We start from the raw sequence: 21,383 nt of genomic DNA on the forward strand, positions 1-21,383 counted from the left end.
TTATTCACAGTATTAAAAATAAACTTTTCAATTGATGTTCTTTTATAGTAATCTAATTGCAATGGATTTTATTGATGTATCTGTGACTTGTAAATGACATGAAGACTTATATAGAAAGGTACTTTAAAAAGTAGTTGTTGGTTTATACTGAGTACAATATTGTATAACTGTAATAATTCAACTGTAAACCTAAAAATTTACAGCCAAATTTGAAAGAGATGCATCCTACCTCAGGAAAACGTTATTGAATATGTCAATTGTGTTGTAATGATATGCTTCTTCTAAGTATGTTGTTATTAAATAAATCATTTAAAAAATAAATAAATAAAATTTCTTCTATGTGCATATGGTATAATACAGTACCCAGAATGTCAAATGACAGATGAAAGTAGCTTCAAAAATAAAAGAAATCGTTAAAAAGGCAAGATGTGCAATTAACACAGAGAATCAATAGCTTTCATTCACACAAATGTGACCAGTTAGAGAGCACAATGGTACAGAAACCCAATGTACAAATAGCAATAAACATAGTCAGATATCTAGAAATTAACCTAATGCCATGTGAGCCTAGTCCAGGAAAAACATTTGCCATTTTGGTTAGTCACATATTTGAATAATATTAGGTACTAATATTCTGTCAGTGTTAATTTTCTGATTCTGATAGTCACACTGTGGTTATTTTTAAAAACCTTACTTTTAGGGAATACTCTATTTAGAGATAAGTGTCTAATATCTGCCATTTACTTTCAATATATAGATCATTTACTTTTAAATACATACTATATATACTTAGGAAAACATATATATGTAATGCATTTATGTATATGTTTGCATGTATGCATTTACACATTAAGAGGCAGAGACAGGAAAAGAGAGAAAAATGATAATGAAAATGTTATCAGATATTAAAATTTAAATAAGATTGTGTGGGGTGTTCTGTATGATATACACACAAAAAATCAATAAATTTTAAAAAAAGATATATTTGAGGAGAAGCATAAAAATTTACTTCATGTTAATTAGTAGAGGTGATAAATATTACTGTTGAAATCAACCTGATGACTTTATAGCCATACTCAAGCACTAAGGATCTGAGTATAACCAATGGTGACTAGTAATAATCGGATACATAGAGATTAAAGACACATGTGCAAACATGTAAGTGTTAGTAGCATTAAAAATGTAAGAAACAGCATATTTTAAAATGAAATGGAGCTCTTCTTTAAAGGGTAAGACATTCAGTTTTATGTCTTACAGGGTTTATATTGAGTTCAATATTGTATAACGGTATTAATTCAACTGTGAACCTAAAAATTTACAGCCACTTTTGAAAGAGATGTATCCTTGCTCTGGAAATTGTTACTGAATATGTTAAAGCTGTAATGAAATGCTTCTTCTCAATTTTTTTTAATTTTTTGAAAATTGGAAGGGAATACAGGAATCTCTTGCATTGTTTCATGTAAGTATGGAGTTATTTCTAAATAAAACCACTTTTTTAAGTCAGTAAAATACATAAGATGTGGATCTACTACTGGCCATATAAACAATACCAGGATGGATTGTTTTAATGTGTGTGTTTGCCTCCATGTATGTTTGTGTACCATGGAGGTCAGAAGAGGATATTGGAGCCCCTGGAACTAAGTTATAGCCTGTTGTGAGCCACCATGTGGATGGGTGCTTAGAATCAAACACAAGCTCTCTGTAAGAACAGCACATGCTCTTAACTGCTGAGCCGCCTCTCCATTCTCAAATAGGATGGATATTAGGCAGCTGTTGAGAATGGAAAGACACTGAGATAAATCTATATGTGCATATATAGAGTCTCTGTCCTCTGAGGGGATTAATGTCATAGCAAAAATCAGTGTCTTTATGCGATCCCCTGCAAGTTAGGATACAGTAAGAAGGCACTCACCAATGGCCCCTCTCAATCTTGAACTTCCCAACCTCCAGAACTGTGAGCTAAACAAGCTTTTATTGTTCATAAATTCTGCCATTGCAGTTCAGAATGGACTAAGCAAGAAACAAGAAGACTGAGTTCTCAGCAATGATGTAGCGGTCTAGTAAGACCCCTGTGAAGGCCCCAAGAAAGGAAGAGCAGAAAGGAAGTCAATGTTCGACAGAGTGCAGTTAGAAAAGAAAAAGTTCAAATGACAGAATTTGGACTGAGGAGCAAATAAAGAGCCTCCCGGAAGTCATCACCTTAAGACGGGGCAAGGGGGGCTGCTCTTTCCACTCATCTGACACAGTACCATCATCTGGTCCTGTACAAAGCTGCCAAAGATTCTGCCTCCCTCAGCTCTAGCCACCTGGGCCTTTCTCCTTGGGGCCTGCCTGGGAGACCTCTCCCACCCACTCCTGGCTTGGTGGTCCATGTGCTTGGCTCCCCATTCTTTCCTCACTCTGGGGCTCTTGTTTTCACCTGTCCCCAGCCCCCAGTCTGGACATAGATGCCACCTGTGTCATGGCCCTGCACGTTAAAGTTGAATGGATTCAGGCATCTGCCTTCAGTTGCTCTCAGCTCTTAGTGAAAAGCCAGAAACTACTATGCTCCCTCAGAATTACTCACCAGGACAAAAGAACAAATGATTCAGTGGGAAGCAATGGAGAGGATAAATGTCCACATTCATCCTGTTCAAGGAATGAATACTCATAAGTCCTGGCCCCTGTGAGGCTGGACTACACGTTTATGAGCTGCTGGTGGAAGGGCCTTCAGGTGTGAAGTCTGAACAGTCTGCTGTTAACTCCATGGGGGGAAAATCACCTCTTTTTATCACTATGCTCACATGGAGAAGGTTTTCTTGTTGCTTCTTGGGAGAGCAGTCAAACTCTGAGAATACGTGGGGTATTCTCTCATAGGGTTCAGCCTCTCCTGCAGTCTCTGAGGGAAGATTCCTGTTTCATTTTATGCAGCAGCTCTATCTAGCTCAGGAGATGCCCGATTCAGAAACTATCCTAGAATATCAAATTGTAAAGGGTCTTATCAACCTCTGATTTACTGAAGGAAACTGAGGCCTGGCACGATGAAACTGTTTGCAGCAGAGACCATAGTTGAGTCTCTGTGTGGCACCAATCCAGGAGCTCACTTAGCTCCTTCTAGTTCTGCTGTGGAAGCAGCTGCATGATGGATTCATGTGAGGAAGGTCACCCTCCAGGTAGGAGGAGTGGCTGGGGGGAGCTGTACATCACTTTGCTATGTCCATCTCTGCCCGGGGAGGAGTCAGCTGATGACGGAAGGCTGCTCTTTGAGTGCTTGCTTTGCCTCTTGGTTTTGTCCAAGGATAGAAAGAAAAAGGAGGGTGTGGGCAGTGCTAACCATCGCTAATATTTTTAATTAAGTATTTCTCAACTGATATATAAAAATATATACAAAACTGGTATATATTAAAGGGGCATTATGAGAGGTCCCAGCACATGCTCCAGTAATGTTCCAATCATGGCAGTCCAATCTGTTTTATCAAGTATTTGTCTGTATACTAAAAACATTCCTAATTCCCTCCTCCAGCTCTCTGAAGTGTGCAGCACAGAGCAAGTTTCTAGAGTCACCCTGCCGTATGTACACTAGCACACCAGAACTTTCTACTCCTATTCAACTGTCCCTTAGCACCAACTGATCACCCTTGCCCCATCACACCCCATTACTCCCTCCCCTCCATTCTTCCCAGCCTCCCATAGAATTTTTAACTCAATCTATATTTTGTACCTGGGAAGATTTGAATCACTGACTCCAGCCCGCCCCTCTGGCTCCATTTCCTGTGACCTCCTTGCAGGTGTCCTGTGCTATGGACACTTTCCTGCTACCATTGACAGTATCCTGGATTCTCATCACACTGTCATTTCCACATCCATGCCTCTGTGGATGCTTCCATACCTGAAATACATGCTCTACCCAACCCTTAGCTATCCCACTCTTCCTACCCTACAAGGACCAGTTTGGCTCCTGAGTCCTATAGGAGACCATTTAAGACATGTTTCCTTTCTTTACCCTCCACTGTTCTTGGGATCCACTGCATCGACTTTCCTTTTTACTTGACATGAATTATATTGTCTGGCTTCTCAAAGACTGATTGGGTTTTGTTCATCTTACTCACCTAATATTTGAGTATCATTGAAATGGGCAAATGATCCTGCCTGAGTTTCCATTTTTGATTCCTTATCTAGAATAAGACATTGGAGTCCTAAAAGCATCTTTGTGTCACCCATCCTAGCTCAGGTATTCCTCATCTTCCATTATTTTCCTTTATAGCTAGGGAACTGGCTTCTAATGTGCTCTGTATGGCAGATGAATCTCAGAGATGAGAACTAACTTTCCAGACTACTGAGAAGATTTTACCCAATTTTTTAAAAGAAAATCACCTTGTATGTGTGCTCCTCAAATTTTCTTGGGTATGTATATTATCTAGAATCTTATTAAAAGATGCTTCTGCCTCAGTCAGTTTGGGCTGGGACCTGAGAGTCTGCATTTCTTACTAGCTCCTAAGTAATGCCCTGCCAATAGCCCTACAGCACCCCAAGGCTGGAGCAGGAAATGCTGGACTTGCTAGCTAAAGTTCTCAGTGCTCAGATGTACCTGTTTCTCCTACAGTCTCCACCTCCCTGAGAGGGAGGTGGTACCGTAATGCTTTCTCATCTTTAGGTGTCATGGGGACCAGGTCACACAGAAAGCAATGAAGATAGAATTGAACTTATGTCCCTCCAATTACTCTCTTCCTTTTGCCTTTTTTCCATTTTTTAATTCTACAATCATATAATGAGGGAGGCTTATGTCAGTATTTGGAGGGAAATAAGACTGAGCCTGAGTCCATGACTCCAGGCAGGTAAGCCTGGAATTTGTTTATTCCTCCATGCTAATAATTTGCATAGAAGCTGAGATTCAGCATAATGTGGTTATAGTCTAGATAGTGGTGTTCTTAGAACACCTGTCTTGTGTCCCACTCACAGGCCACCATGAAATCCAGGCAACTGTTTGGAGAAAGGTCATCCTTTTCTGGCCAGAGACCCTAGGAACATGACATAGTCCGATAACTGAGCTGTTGGGGTTTGTGAGACTGCTGGCAGGGAGCAGAGGATGAGGGGAGCAAATGTCAAGACTGGCTCCTGGGAAGGGGAGAGTCCCAACTTAGATGCCTGGTTAATACCAAGATTAGTTCCAGGCAGAGAGAAGACTGGCCACAAACCTACTCCTGAGGCCAAGGCTCATGGCAAAAGAAAACACACACACGGCACTAGCAAGGCATTGAAAACAAGAAAAGCAGCCCAGGCTCCGAAGAAAACAGAAGCACTTGAGCCTCTGATCGCTCCCAAAGAGACTTTAAAGACAGCACTGAGATCTAGGATGTGGCAGGCTTTATGTGAGCCTCTCCTCCTGCCTGGTAGGAAGTAGAGTCAGGTGGTGGATACTGAGGAATAAAGGATGCACTCATTATTCAAAGGCCCAAAAGTCTTCTCATATCCCACTGCTGAATAGCATGGGTGGTTTAGTGGTACTCAAGTTATTCTTCATTTGAAGAAACATCAGCGTATTTTACATTGGAAGAGTTGACACTTCCTAAAATAAGGAGACTGCAGTACATCCTGATGCTTATGCTTTGTCCTGTACTACCTCTCCTTTCCAGTAGAATGTTTACTAGATTGACCCAGTAGCTACATGAGCCAATGGTAGTAGGTCTACAGGAAAGCTTTCCCCAGGAACTTGTGTGGCCTGAGACTCAGCATATAGATTAATGACTTCTACAACACTCAAAGTAATGTAAGGTTGAGTATATCTTAGATGTTACATGAAGATATAGGGCAGTGTGTCATTTCAACTCAACCCCTTTTCAGAATGATTTGAGCCAGAGAACGATGCCCAGTTCCTTGGTCAATTTGTGGCCTGACTTCCTTAGTACAAAGCAGCATGCCTCCTCAAGTGGGTGTCATGAAGATAAACTGGGTGGTGCTAGGGGCTTTGGGTGGCTCAGGAAATGTGGGACAGTATGATTCTCATATTGACCTTGATGGTTGAACTGCTGCTGGCACTACTCTCTATGGGGACAGAGTCCTGGGCCAGATGTAGGAGAGTCAGAGCATCCTTTCAACAGGCCTGCATCTCACAGGGAGTTTGTGGAAGAGCTGCTGTTAAGAAAAATGGCTGAACTTGCAAACAGAAGTATCCAACTGAGAAGTTCTCAGAGGTATTGTGGTAGGTTTTCTTTATATGATATCTTTTGATTTTATTTGAAAAGAAGATATATAAAGAGACGTAGTCACTGAGTGAAGGCAGCATTCTCCACTCTTGCAGATCTATCTTGGATTGAAATACATAAATTTTAATAATTAGACATCATGTGAGGTTGACTCAATTATAACACAATATGCAATCACACAGGCACCATGCTTTCCTAACTGACTTAGGGACAACCCTGTGTACTATCTAGAATCATGTGAAATATCCTTGAGTCAAGCTGAGCATACCAAAGTAATGACTAGTTCATGGTACTCAGGCATCATGTAACAGTGAATAAGCATGGCCTATACAAGGAAGTTGTCCCACATACACAGATCAAACCACCAGTAGGTGGCTTAGAGCTGTGATACCTTTGTCTGCAAACCCCAGAGTTCCTCCCAGCTCCATTCCCAAAGACCCATTCACCCCTCCTTCATGGAAAACTACAGGAAAAAAATAATCCCAAGTAGTACCAGCTCTACACAGGCCATTTTCAGGCAAGGTGGCTGAGCCCTCTCTCTTTCTTGCTGTTCCTTCAGCCTAACTGTTACCATGGAGACTGGACGCCTTCTGAGCTCTGTGCTTTATCTGGAGTCCAGCCTTCAAATACCTTAGTATAGTCCAACCCACTCAGTCCCCTGGCTCCCCAGTCTGTGACAATATCTAAGCTGGATTCTTTCAGTCAAATGGTTCAGGCATCTCCTTGCCATAATCTACTGGTGGCCTGAAGGTTCCTACTCAAATCGTACTGTGGAGATGGCAGCCGACAGTTCCATAAAGGGCCATGCATACACATCTCTTCCTCATTTTCTAAAAGAGAACATCTGAATTCAATTCCTATAGAAAATGCAGCCACCACAGTGTTAGACCAATGCACTCGTGGGAGATGGTGCATGGCCCTAGAGTGATGTGGGTCAAACTGGCAGGTGGGCCTGGGCAAGGGCTGCAGGAAGATAACAGTGAGCTCCGACCTAGAGGAAAGTACTGGGCAGGGTGTGCTCAGTTGATGTGGTGCTTGTGTGCTAAAGGAGGTCTCATAACTCAATTTTAACTTCTCTCCTCCTTTTAGCCACACACTCACACAGCAATCCCTCAGCCCAAGTCATTACCCAGTGCTATGAGTAGATATAGATAGCTTAAAAATCTTGTATAAATAGATAGCTATAGAAGATAAAGGGGTGATAGATAGTAGATAGATAGATAGATAGATGGATAGATAGATAGATAGATGGATGATAGATAGATGATAGATAGATGATAGATAGATATATAGATGATAGATATATAGATGATGATAGATAGATGATAAGATAGATAGATAGATAGATAGATAGATAGATAGATAGATAATGGATATATCAATGAGACAGTAGAAGGGTGACTACGTGAAGGGAAGGAGTTTCAGCAAGGGCAGGGAGGAGAGGAAGAGATGATAGAGATAGATAGACGATAGATAGATGATAGATGATAGATATATAGATGATGATAGATGGATGATAGATAGATAGATAGATAGATAGATAGATAGATATAGATAGATGGTAGATAGATGATAGAGATAGATATATAGATACAGATAGATAGATAGATAGATAGATAGATAGATAGATAGATAGAGATAGATGATAGATAGATAGATAGATGATAGATAGATGATGATGTCTTTTGTAGCTATTCTGTAACCTACATTTGCATATATCCAGATAGATGATAGATAGATAGATAGAGAGAGAGATAGATGATAGATAGAGATAGATGATAGAGAGATGGTAGATAGATACAAAGATATATATAGATAGATAGATAGATAGATAGATAGATAGATAGATAGATAGATAGATGGTAGACATATAGATGATGATGGATAGATGATAGAGATAGATAGATAGATAGATAGATAGATAGATGATAGATAGATAGATGATAGAAAGAAAGAAAACCTGTACCTTTGTTTTCGTCCTTTCCAAAGCAAATGCTGCTTCCACTGGTAACATTTCCCACATCCACTGGTAACATTTCCCACATCCACTGGTAACATTTTCCACCATGGCGCCTGTGGTCCCCTCCCACATTACCCCACCTCAAAATTCTTGCACTGTAATATCCCCTTCCCATCGCATTGATCAAGAAGCTCCTACCTTTGCCTTCTGTTCTCCTTTGCTCTTATTTTTCTTAGGGCATCTACTCAGAATCATCATTGGCTAAACTCTGTGCATTGTCTGAATTTTAAGGCCAATTTCTGGCTTCATTTCCTTCTTGAGGAGTTATAGATAAAACAGGCACCACTGGCACATCCACACACTCCTTCCCTGGCAGGAGCAACTCCCCCCACAACATCAGTCCCACCATGGCTCCTGCTCAGATCTGGAGTTCAGGCTGCCAGTGATCCATGTTGAAACCTCCCTTGCTGCCCACCATATCCAACCTTGTCTCCAGAAAGTATCACTTAAACAAAAAACCAACCTATTCAGAAACTCCCCATGGGGTCTGGAAAGGTCCTCACTGGGCAGCAGGTCTGATGCTCTCACCTTGCCACCATCTCCCAGGCAGCAATGGCATGGCCTAATCCAGCACCCCCTACAGCCTTCCTGCCCTGCTTCACAGGAGCACACAAATTTCCTTCCTCTTAATGAGTATGAAAACTTCTACCTCAAGCCTTCCCCTGCCTGGAGTGTGGGTCTGTTCTCTTATCACCTTACCTCAGAGTCCTTCCCTGGCAGGAGCACCTCCTCCCACAGCACCCTCTGGCCTCGCCTCTGCTGTAACTGTTCTTGCACTTATTGTTAAGATTTGATTTTGTCTGTTTCCCCAATGCGATGTGAACTCCATAAGGATGGATTCTACTTTGCCTCATTTTGAAATATTTGTTCAATATAATGTGTTCTTCTTGAAGGGTTTGATGTTTTGACTTGAACCACCTTCAGGGGGGCAGGTTAAGAGTGAAAAGCCACACAACTCAGTGGTCTTGGAAGGTACTGTGTTCTGTTTGAAAAACACAGATATTTAAACTCTACTCCAGGAGGTGGAGGGAACAGAAAGCCAGCCTCCAAAATGGTATCCAATGACCTGAGCCTCCTGATATTCTTGTACCTGTATAGTCATCTCCCATCCTGAAGAGAACTGTCTTGTAGACTCTATAAGACGCTGCGAAAATGATGGGGTGTAACCAACGGGCTTGGTCATAAAAGACATTGTGGCTTGTGTCTTTCTCTTTTGTAGCTCACCCACTCTGAGGATACCCAGCCAACACACCATGAAGTCACCCAAGTAGCCCATGGAGACAGTGTAATGAGGAGGGACTGAGTTGGCTGTCAACAGCCAGATCCATGTTAAGTGTACTATTTCAGAAGTGTGTTTGCCAGCCCTGGTCAAGACTTCAGATGACACAGCCCTGACTAGTGTGGTGGTTGAAAACTCCCAAGAGATCACCTCGCCCCAATTCAGGAGCTCCCAAGTGCCCAACCCACAGAAACCATGTGAGATAATAAATATTTATTTTGTTTTAAAATTCTGAGTTTTAAAGCCATCTGTTTCACAGCAATAGGTAATTATCATGAAGTCCGATATGCAGAGCTCTGTATGCCCAGGTTTGAGTTGACATGAATATTTCTAGGATTGTTCTGTTTGGTGTTTAACTGTGCAGCCCATTTCCCCCTCTGTAACCATCTGGTCTGGTTCTGATTCTGCAACCCTTAGTATCCACAAATGCCACCTGTATCCTCAATGAACTTTATTTAGACACAAATAGACACAACAGAAAATACATACACAGATACAGTTATTTTTTTTCTCTATAGGATGAACAAACATCACATAGGGAATTTAAAAAGTAGGAGCATGAAACGTAAGAAAATATTGCAAAGTCCTTGTTCACTCACACTTGAAACAGACACATATTTCAGAGGAGGACAGGGATAGAACATCCCAACAAGAAGATTCACATTTGGTCTATAACAGCACACAGGTGTTGGGAAGGTAATCAAAGGAGCCAGGGATCCAGTGACAGAATGCTCACAACACTAGTAGGATTCTGTTTAAACAAAAGACAGAATGGAGAGGATTCCATACCCCTGCACAGATGCTCTGCAAGCTGTCAGCTAGGTTGTAAAGCAGCTTGGCAGAAACTCTAGCTTAGCTTTCATCTTGCATCTTGAAGGTCTGTACAACCTCTACCTTTGTGTCCACATCACAAAGTTTTACAGAGACACACTGAGGCTGCTGGAACTCTCCACATACACGCTGGGTTGGAAACACACAGTACAGAACATTGACATTGGGATATAAGATGGGGCTTTTGAAAGAGAAGGAATAACAGCCCAGAGGCAAACACACATTTAACAAGTGATGCATCAGTTGGTGGCATTTCCCACCATGCTGCCTGTGGTCCCCTCCCATGAGCGGTGGGGAGAAGCCACCAGCATCTGTGTCCCCGCCATGTGCGAAGTGGGATGGATGTCTCTTGGAAGTATTTCCCTCTAAAGTCACACCTGTGTCCTCCTGGTCACTCCTGTCCCCAGGACATGCTGCCATGGAACCACCCCACTTATTCCTGATCCTGGGTAAGCCTCTGGACTCCACACCATCTTCATATTTCAGATTTGGGTTCCCTAGGCAACCTCTGTATTTTAGTAAAAAATGGTTTCCACTGTACCCTTCGTGTGTCCTCTTCCTAAAGTGACAAATCCAGATGAGATGAAGTTATGGAGATCTGGTCCTCCACTTCGGTAAGCATCTTTCCCATAATGCCCTGCAAGAAGATGGGGCAGAATTACCTGACGCATCCAAGACACCAACACAGAAGACAAATGCAGCTCCATCTCATCCAACAATGATGGTGCGCTTATGTTCAAACCAGCACAAGGTCAGAGTAGTCAAAGGATAAACAGAATATATATATATATATATGCTATATATTACTGAGAATATATTTCTATATATACATATACACGTATACACATACACATATTACATATACACAGTTTATGTGTATATATTATTATGTGACAAAGAATAATGATATTGAAAGTAAAGGAAGGAAAGAGAGACACGTGATTTGATTTGGGTATTTCTTATTGACCACACAGCATACTAGAATGCTACTTTATAGATGCTATTCAACCTACAATGAGGTGACATCCTGATCAACCCATGACAAGTTGAAACATCTTAAATTGAGAATGCATTTAACATGCTTAGTCCTCTGAACACTGTAGCTTGGCAATACAACACACTAGAATATCAGTTGTTTCTCCTGTGACTGCAGTTGCCTAGTTGCTGTGGCTCAGTGCCACCACCCAGCATCACCAGAAAAGACCACACCAAATATCGGAAGCCCAGGAAGAGATCAAGAATTCAAAAGCTTAAAGTACGGTGGTTACTGAAAGCGTACTGCTTTTATACAGCTGGAAAGTCAAACAAGTAATACACTGAACCAGAGTAAGTGGAAATCTTGGTACCTGCCCCACCATCCTTTGTTAAAGTTAACAAGTATCTAAAAACGGTATATTAAATACAATAACAGTGCTGTAAAATTTCAAGCCAGTGTATTAAAAATAACATTGAAAAGGTTGAAAGAAAATGCATCAATATTGGCAGCTGCCTTTGGGAAGCTGGAGCGTGAGTGTTAATTATCTCTCCTTTCAACTTTTCTATATTTTCCAAGGTCTTTTCTATAATTACTATACAGTTGTTCTTTCTTGCCTTGTACTTCATTCTCTTCCTTTCCAAAGCATGAAGAAATGAGCCTAATGCCAACTGTTCTGTATATATGTGTTTATGCATCACACACAGCTTATGGGACTACACACTAAGTAACTTAAGAGAAACTTAGCAAGAGCCAAGGCTGACAAGTGGAACGGTAGCTATAAAATACTGGGAAAATATTTATTTGTTTTCCTTTCTTGACTTCCTGCAATGCGACCATATTCCTTACTGGCAAGATGCAGACACCTACCTATGGACTGACGTGAGGAAAAGACAGAGCAGGCTAAGGACTCTGGGAGAAGTAAATATTCCACTTCTGACATTCAAATAGGTTTCTACAATGTGCATGAAATACGGGCATTGTAAATATCATAAAGCAAGATGCTCAGTGAGCACACGCAAACCTGGAGGGAAGTCGTCATATTTTCATTTTGGCACAGTACACACTGCAAACCGTATTTGTAATACTAAGTGAAACTACTTAAGATACAAAGTTACATATAACAGGGCTTTAAAATTTCAAGCAATGCATTAAAAAATTGAAAATATCAAAATAAAATGCACAAATATAGGCAGCTGAGTGTTAATTATTTTTTTAACTTTTCTACATTTTCCAAGTTCTTTCCTTCAATGAATATACAATTTTTTCTAATATAAACACTATAATAAATATCTATCAAAAATGTGTAATCCATGCCAACACAAACCAAATTAACTTTGCTTACAGAGAATGTTCTAGACACCTCAACCCAGGGTACACATTGAAATCTTGTGGGACTTTTGAAAAGTCTAGATACCCAGACCAACTGTAGAGGTTTTAATTAATTAGTATAGAGTCCAGTGTATCAGGTATACTTTGAAAAGGCTTTCTTGGTTTCTAATGTGTGGCCAGAGATGAGAATCACTGTCTCAACACAAATAGAAAAACTTTCCAAGCTGGGTTTATGCAAGTGGGTTCACTGACTACTTGCTGGGACCCTCCTTGCTGCTGCTCATATTTGGAGTGCCAGCATTCTTTCTCTGGAAGGTGAAGTCTAACCCAAGTTCCTTCCTTCTTATCCTAGATTTCAAGCCAGAGCATGCATCAGAATAAGTAGGAGTGCTTCAAACAGATTGACTCAGTAGACGTGGGTCAGGCCTCAGTCATCTGCTTTTCTATCAAGATCCTTGGGCCTTCAATGCTTCTGGACCAGGGACTGTAGAATCATCAGAATTTTGCCACTGATTCCCTGAACTCTGGAATATATAGCATCATTCTTCAACTTTTCATGAGGAAACTTCTTGCTGTGAAACTCACTGTTTACAATTCATAGCTTCACAGTGTTGTCAGGGTTGGAATAAAGGCTTCTGCCCAAATGTCAAGCCAGGCAACAGCTCCTGGTGCCTGGAGAAATGCATCTTTCTCAAGAGGACAGGAGATGCATGGAGGTGTGCTGCCAACCTAGAGAGCACCAGGACCCCTCTTGCATAACAAGCACAATTCTTCTCAGCTCACCTCATCCTGTCCTAGAACAATAGGGAAAGGAAGTAACAACTCAGCCTTCATAAATTTGGATCTCATTAATTCAAAACCTGTGAAACATCCTGCAGAATTGGGGCTGGTTTATTTTTGTGCTCCTTATAAATAAAAATTTTGATAAATCAATACTTAGGAAGATGGAACATAAAACAGAGCCTGTGCTATTTATAAATCATTCTTATCTGTCAGATGGAACAAGATCCCTCAGGACTAAACACTGCTCTAGAGCTTTGGGGCTCTGCTTATTTAAGAGAGAACTGAAGTTTCTGGATCACTTACTGTGGGCCAGAGAGTGGAATGGAGACTCTGTAAGTATGTTGTTTTTTTGACATAATAACTTACATTTTATAGTATTGACAGTTTACAAAGATCTTTTACATATACTTCTTACTTCACATTTTAATAAATATTGCCTGTAAGTTCTGTATTATTATGTTTACTGTTATTTTAATATTACCTCCTATTTCGTGAGTGGAAAACTGAGGCCAGGAGGCAGAAGCTGGTAGATGCCTAAGCCAACCCTTGTAATTAGTCCTTTGACTGCAAATACTATGTTCATTCCATTGTAAAAACATGATTTTCTTCACTCCTTGCAAGATCCCATATTCATGGATCTGGTCGGTGATAGATCTAAATCCCATCCAGGTTTGGATGCCTTCCAAGTTCACATTCTTCCTACAACCCTGACCCCTATGGTCCAACAAATGCAACTGTGATTAATTTCCAATACTGCCTAGACATGTACTGGAAATGTCAGGAGAATTCTGGTTGATAACATCCAAGTTGAAAAAAGTAGATTCTGATGTGGAAAAAGAAAGAAATGTGCTGGTGGCTAGTGAGGCAGGACAAGGAGCATTATATGGGGAGAAAGAATGCTGTGATCAGTGCAGGTTGGAGAATACTGAGTTAAACAAACTGAAAAGCCATGTGAAAATCAACTCTTCAGAGTTCTTATTTGCTTGTTTGTCTGTTTTTAGACAGGGTCTGGCTATGGAGCCCCAGCTGATCTTAAAGTTCCTATCCTCTTGTATCAACCTATCCAGTGCTAAAACAAAAGGTGAGCACCACCACACCAACTCCTTTATGTTTTAAAAGGCATTTCTAGGGATGGAGCATTGTTGGGAAAGCTTGCCCACAAGGTTGAGGTGTAAAACACACAGTGACCACTTGAACCTGTATTTGAGCTATGGTCTTCAAACTTGAACAAGAACCCAACTCCCCTGTATGGCACAAAGATGACTGGGATCCAGCTCCAGAATCCCCCAGGTGGGAGGTGAGCCCTGATAACTGACTCTCTAACAAGTTCCTGGCTTATTGTGATGGCTAATCCTGGGTGTCAACTTGACTGGATCTGGGATTAACTGAAATGAGAGTGATCTTCTTGATTGGATCATCTGAAGCTGGAAGACACACCCTAAATATGGGTGTTACCTTCTGATGCAGCCTGTATAAAAGGCCAAGGCAGAAAAGAATGCCTGGCTTCTTGCTGCTTGCCTTCTCTCTTGCTGATGAGTTCGTCTTGCTGCTGTAGACTGAAGACTAGTTGATCTTTTGGAATTTGTCAGCCCTTCAGTGCCAGATTGGGACCACTGAGACATCCAGCCTCATGGACTGAGCAACTACGGATTCTCATTCTCTCTAGTGTGGTGCAGCCATTGTTGGACTACTTGGACTCTATCCTGTGAGCTAAGCTGATAAATCTCTATACATATGTATTCATTCTACTGGTTCTGTTTCTTTGGAGAACCCTGACTAATACACTTATCTTCCCTTCACAAACCCAAACCTGTCAAGGTCAGCTCACACAGGTCCAGGCTGTCCCTCCAACGGCAGGTCTGTCCCTTTCCTTTCTCTGGACCTGTCCTGATAGGTTCTTGCTGCTTGCCTTCTCTCTTGCTGATGAGTTCGTCTTGCTGCTGTAGACTGAAGACTAGTTGATCTTTTGGAATTTGTCAGCCCTTCAGTGCCAGATTGGGACCACTGAGACATCCAGCCTCATGGACTGAGCAACTACGGATTCTCATTCTCTCTAGTGTGGTGCAGCCATTGTTGGACTACTTGGACTCTATCCTGTGAGCTAAGCTGATAAATCTCTATACATATGTATTCATTCTACTGGTTCTGTTTCTTTGGAGAACCCTGACTAATACACTTATCTTCACTGCCAACTGTATTTAGAATCACCTAGAAGATTGGTGTGACATGTCTCCAGGTGTGACAGTGAGGATGCTTCCAGAGAGAATTCACTGACAGGGAGGACTTACCCTGAATGTGGGTGGCACCCTTCCATGGGTTGAGGATCTGGAAGGACTGAGTGTTGTAAAGGAGAAAGTAAGCAGAGCATCTGCTTTCCCCTCTCTACTTCCTGGCCTTCCATGCTGTGAGCTGAGCTGCTCTTCCATGCCTTACTCAACATGATGGACTGAATTCTCCAGACTATGAACTAAAATATATCCTTCATGGATGAAGTTGTATCTGTCAAGTATTTGGTCACAGCAACAAGAAAAGTAGCTAAAACACCAGGCAATTCAGTAGATGCATCCTGGCCTGAAGATCACATTTTTGTGCTCATTATGTTGGGAATAGTGACAGGCCAGTCTTTAGCTGGACCTAGAGCCAAGGTCCAGAGTGATGTACATTCTCTGTAGTCTCTGCAGGAACAAGGGAAGAAGGGTTGTTAAAAGTGAAGCCCCAGAGGAATCACCGTCTCTTCTGTTTCATGGTGATGCAGAGTTGATGGGCTGATGATATGAAAGGTTTGAGCAGGTATTAGCTTCATAAGCTGTAACTCAAGCAACAATCCTCTCCTCTATCCTGTAGAGGTTACCCTCAGTCTCTGCTTGTCTCCCAGGTACCAGAGTCAGAGGATAAAGAAGCACAAACCCAAACCAAACTGTTATTAGAAAACAGCCATGAATTTATCAGGGCTCTGGGAAGAAGTCATCAAGAGCTTTGTAAAGCATGCCGGTGAAGTGGCATGAGCACTTTCCACGGCACAGTACAGAGAAGCACACAGTCCATGCCAGGAGCAAAGGTGGCTCCAGACTTCACAGCAAGCATGCCATCATCTGATGAATATGACTGGGTGGAACAAAATCCGGGTGACAGCTCTACCATCAGTTCTGCCACAGAACCCTCATCTACATGGTTGACAGCTCTCTACAGGGTGCTAAGGTCTGACGCTAGCTCAGTCTCTACACAGGCTGCCTTGACTTCCTGTCAGAATTCCATGCACTTCCAAAATGTCTTCAGAAGCCACAAGTTGGAGACAGTACAAAGGGACGATTCTTCCAGGCAGGAGGATATTAAAATAGAGATGTCAGAGGCTAGGCTTCCAGAGATGCTCGGTGCTGCTGGCTCTGGTGAGGAAGAGGCCAGAGGAAGGTCTCCTTGTTAAAAAAAAGATATGTTACAAAACACATGAGGGGAAAATGGAATAGTATCCAAATGATGGTTTCTGAAAGAATCAACGGAATTTTGCATCTGAAAACTAACATCAGTAGCCATAGGATGGAAACAAACTAATCAAGAGTGTTTTCTTGCTGCAGATCTGGACCACAGAATGGATACAGAGAGAAACTGTGATGTTGAGTTCAAGGAGAAAAGCACCGCTGCACACCCAGTGGGAAGGACAAAGCGATAAACCCTGGCAGGACACAGCAGACAACTCTAGGACCAGCAATCCATTTCAAGTAAGACTCCCTGAGGAGGGAGAAAAGGGACGGTTCAGAAGTAATAATTAAAAGTTAATTGTTTGCTGTTTTCCTGAGCAGATGGAAGACTTCAGTTTTTAAATCCAAAGAAAGAATCAAGTATCCAACTATCTACTAGACGAGATCAATATCTAAATATATCCCGATGAAATACCACTGAAAATGAAGGGAAAAAAACCCTTCAAGCCAACTTCATAAAACATGAAATCTATAGGAAGTGAAGAAACCTTCTTAATGTGGTGGAGGCTGAAGAGATGGCTCAGCAGTTAAGAGCAGAGGACCAGAGTTCAGTTCCCAACACCTACGTGAGGCAGCTTACAAACAACCTATAACTCCAGCTCCAGGGCATCCAACACACTCTTCTGGCCTCCACAGGCACCCCACTCTTATGCACATATCTACACACAGACACTAGGGGCACTAGCAAGGGACAATATACCAGCCGGGGTACACTTTAACATAGAACTCAACTGACACCTCATTTCAAACCTGTCTAAGCCAAAGGGACACAATATTGGTTGCCATTTCTTGGGCTATTGAGAAGGTTAAATTAGTTAATGAATGAAATCCAAATTATGGACTTTTAAGAGTTTGCCAATATTTTGGAATAAAGATGTTTTAGTTCCTTTTACCTACCTCAAAATTCATTGAAAATAATGAACAGAAGAGAGAATAGAAAAACCATTTAAAACACGCAGGATTTTTATTAAACAGGTATAAAACAGTTAGGAAAAGCTACCTGTATGCAGATAAATATGCACAAAAATATAGACATAGAAACCAGTTAAAAGAGGATTAAGGACCTAAATACAAACTATCAAATCCTAAAAATTGTTACAAAAGAATATAGAATGGTTAATATAAGAGTCTAAAGATTCTGAAGTAGAAAAGAAACAATTGGAAAATTTTTAGCTGTGATACATCAAAGGCAATCATAATATAATTAATATTATAATAATATGTTAATGACCAGAAAAAACAGTCATATTAATGTACATAGCACACAAATATCTTCAAAGTAGTAAAAGGAAAAAAATAACCCAAACAGGAAAAACAACACCAAAAACAAATAGGCAGCTCACAGGAGAAAACCTGATGATCCGATACCCTTAAAGCAGTGCTCAGTCTCACAAGTAATCAGGGAAATTCAAATTAAAACCACAGTGAAGGAGCATTTCACACCCAGTGGACCAGCAAAAAATTTAAATGCCTAAGACTTGATTTTGATCCTAGTGGGCGAATCAATTGGTACAACTGTTTTGAAAAGACCTCTGGCAGTGGCTAGAGTCTGAGTATGACTACAAGAACTGGTGAGTCTATCCACAGGTGCCCCCCCTAGATAAACTGTTCTATGAATGCCCCAGGAGCTCCACACAAGGAAGTTCATGAGCAACACTGTAAAAGAGACAAACTGGGGGAAATCTATATTCCTACCCAGAGAAAAGTGATAAACTGTGGTGTACTTGTTGAATGCAATCCTTAACTGTGTAAAATGAAATGTAATGTTCGTGGAACTGAACCAGCACTCTCAATGTCAACATGGATAAGTCTCAGCTATAATGTTGAGCACACAAAGCAAACTGAAAAAAAAAAAGGGTGGAATGGTATAGCAGGAATTTTGAAATAGGAAGTATAATACTTGCTATTGTTTGAGGACATATGCATGTGTGGTGTTACACAAATGTGGAGACATTTGGCAAAATGATAAATACAGATTTCAAGGTATTAAATAGCTACTTAAGCAGTAAGAACAAATGTATAGTTGAGAAAGGCCATATGAAATGCTTCTGTGTTTTCTTTCGGAAGCCTGGAGCGTGCTTGATTGTTAAGTGATTCTCTTTTTTGTTTATTTGTTGTTTTTGTTTTGTTTTGTTTTTGATGCAAGGTCTTGATGTGCATCCTGGGATGGCCTTAAACTCATGATCCTCCTGCCTCAGCCTCCTCAGTGTGACAATCACAGTTGTGTACCACCATGCTTAGCCAGAATGTCTTCTTTTCTTCTTTTCTTCTTGTTTTTTGTTTGTTTTACTTTTCTATTTTTGGTACTGGGAATGGACTGTAGGACCTTGTGCATGCAAGCCAAGTGCTCTGTCATTGAGTTACATCCCAGCCTTAAATAATTTATTTTATTGCCTTACAGATAGATTTAATGAGATTATGAGTGCTAGATATACAGACAGCTGGATAAATGATAGATAAAAGAGATGGACAGATAATCAGGTATTGAATAGATAGATGGTTTAACGATTCATAGAATCAACACAGTTTTGGATAAATTATTGTTAATCAAGGTTTGTACAGGCTGTCAAATTTTTCTTCAAGAGTAAAGGCAAAAAAGAACCTCTTGTTTTAGAATTTGGGGATAAAAACACCCACATGGACCCTCTGGGGTAGAAGGAAAAAAAAATCTCTCTGTTGATGAAATCTACTAACAAGAAGAGCACTGAAGGATTTCTAAAACCATGATTGTATTTGTAATCTTCAAGCACTCTTGAAATACTAAGGTTATTAAGGACATATTGGTAAAGTGGACAGCACATTTTTAAACCTTTAACAAATTATCCTTATGGGCATAAACAGAGTTAAAGGGCACTGGAGTTGCTCCAGTGAAGCTGGTGTGCAGACAGGCCAATGAAAGTGTACAGTGGGGATGGAAGAAAACTGAACGTAGTTTCCAGGACAGAAGGAGTGATGCTCCAGCTTTGGAGCCTGCTTACAATGCAGAGCATGTCCTTAGAACTGTCATGGAGCTGGCTGGGCTCTGACCGGCTGAAAGGGAGCTTGAAGGGCACTGGGGCCTAGCTTTGCAACCATGCACAAAGTTCAGATTTCTCTGTGCAGAAAAGATGTCCCAGACAACAAATAGAGCATACATGAAACCCCCCAGAAACAGATTTTTAATGCATGGTATAAAGGGCTTTCCTATTGGCTTACATAAAGCTCAATCATCACAATCTAGAAAAAGTTTATTTCAAATAGGGACAGGCAATTACTCCAGTCCCCCATTGACCCCACCAAAGAAAGAAAGCTAGAATTTTTTTTTTTTTGGTCTTTTTGAGAAAGGGTCTCCCTGTAGCTCCAGCTGGTCTTGAACTCACTGTGTGGACCAGGCTGGCCTTGTACTCATAGATATCCACCTGCCTCTGCCTCCCCAGTGCTGGGATTAAAGGCATGTGCCACCACACCCAGCAGCTAGAACATTTTAAAGGCCAATGGATATATAAAAATATGATTAACCTCAACTCCTAATTAATAAAATGGAAATAAAAATGAGTACTGTCTTTAAAAAAGTCAAAAATTCTGTGCTACTCAAAATACTTAAAAAACCCAAGAATTCCATGGTAATCAAAGCCAAGGACAGTGAATACTGTTGTTACTTCTAGGACGATACCTACTTGGCTTGTTATCTTACTGCTGGGGATTTTCCCTTCATATACACTTCCCAATTTTTCCACAGTATATGAATCAGGGTGAACAGTACAGGATTGATTCCAGAGGTTTTGCCACTGGGAAAGCTGGAATATACTGTGGTAATGGAAGAGTATGCAACTATGAAAAAGAATGAGGCAGAACTGTCTGTGCTGGTGGGAAAAGATTTCCAAGGAATGGGAAGAAAAGGAAAAGGAGGAGGAAGAGAAGGAGATGAGGAGATGGAAGAGGAGAAGAAGGAGGAGAAGGAAGAGGAGGAGGAGATGGAGGAGGAGATGGAGGAGGAGATGGAAGAGGAGGAAAAGATGGAGGAGGAGCAGGCGATGGAGGAGGAGGAGCAGGAGATGGAGGAGGAGGAGGAACAGGAGATGGAGGAGGAGGAGATGGAGGAGGAGCAGGAGATGGAGGAGGAGGAAAAGATGGAGGAGGAGCAGGAGATGGAGGAGGAGAAGCAGGAGATGGAGGAGGAGAGGGAAGAGGAGTAAGAGAGGGAGGAGGAGCAGGCGATGGAGGATAAAGCAGGAGATGGAGGAGGAGGAGATGGAGGAGAAGCAGGAGATGGAGGAGGAGGAGATGGAGGAGGAGGAGATGGAGGAGGAGGAGGAGGAGGAGGAGATGGAGGAGGTGGAGAAGGAGAAGGAGAGGGAGGAGGAGATGGAGGAGGTAGAGCAGGAGATGGAAGAGGAGGAGATAGAGGAGGTGGAAGAGGAGGAAGAGGAGGAGGAGGAGGTAGAGGAGGAGGTGGAGGAGATAGAGGAGGAAAAGGAGGAGGAGGAAGAGGAGGAGGAGGAGGAGATGGAGGAGGGGGAGGAGGTGG

At 41.5% G+C, this 21,383-nt stretch overlaps 1 protein-coding gene across 3 annotated transcripts in view; it reads right to left on the bottom strand.

Moving 5' to 3' along the window:
- Shisa6 (shisa family member 6) overlaps positions 1-21,383 on the bottom strand; it is a 312,383-nt gene that overhangs the window by 159,156 nt on the left and 131,844 nt on the right. For 2 of the 3 annotated variants that reach the window (XM_008855702.3, XM_029557622.1), the window contains exon 3: positions 10,854-10,949. The exons of the other annotated variant lie outside the window; for it this stretch is intronic. In XM_008855702.3, coding sequence (XP_008853924.1) covers positions 10,854-10,949 — 96 coding nt within the window. The remainder of the gene's footprint in view (positions 1-10,853; positions 10,950-21,383) is intronic. 3 annotated transcript variants of the gene reach the window in all.

This window comes from Nannospalax galili, unplaced genomic scaffold (genome assembly GCF_000622305.1).
Source record: "Nannospalax galili isolate Female #2095 unplaced genomic scaffold, S.galili_v1.0 scaffold146, whole genome shotgun sequence".
Classification (NCBI taxonomy): domain Eukaryota; kingdom Metazoa; phylum Chordata; class Mammalia; order Rodentia; family Spalacidae; genus Nannospalax; species Nannospalax galili.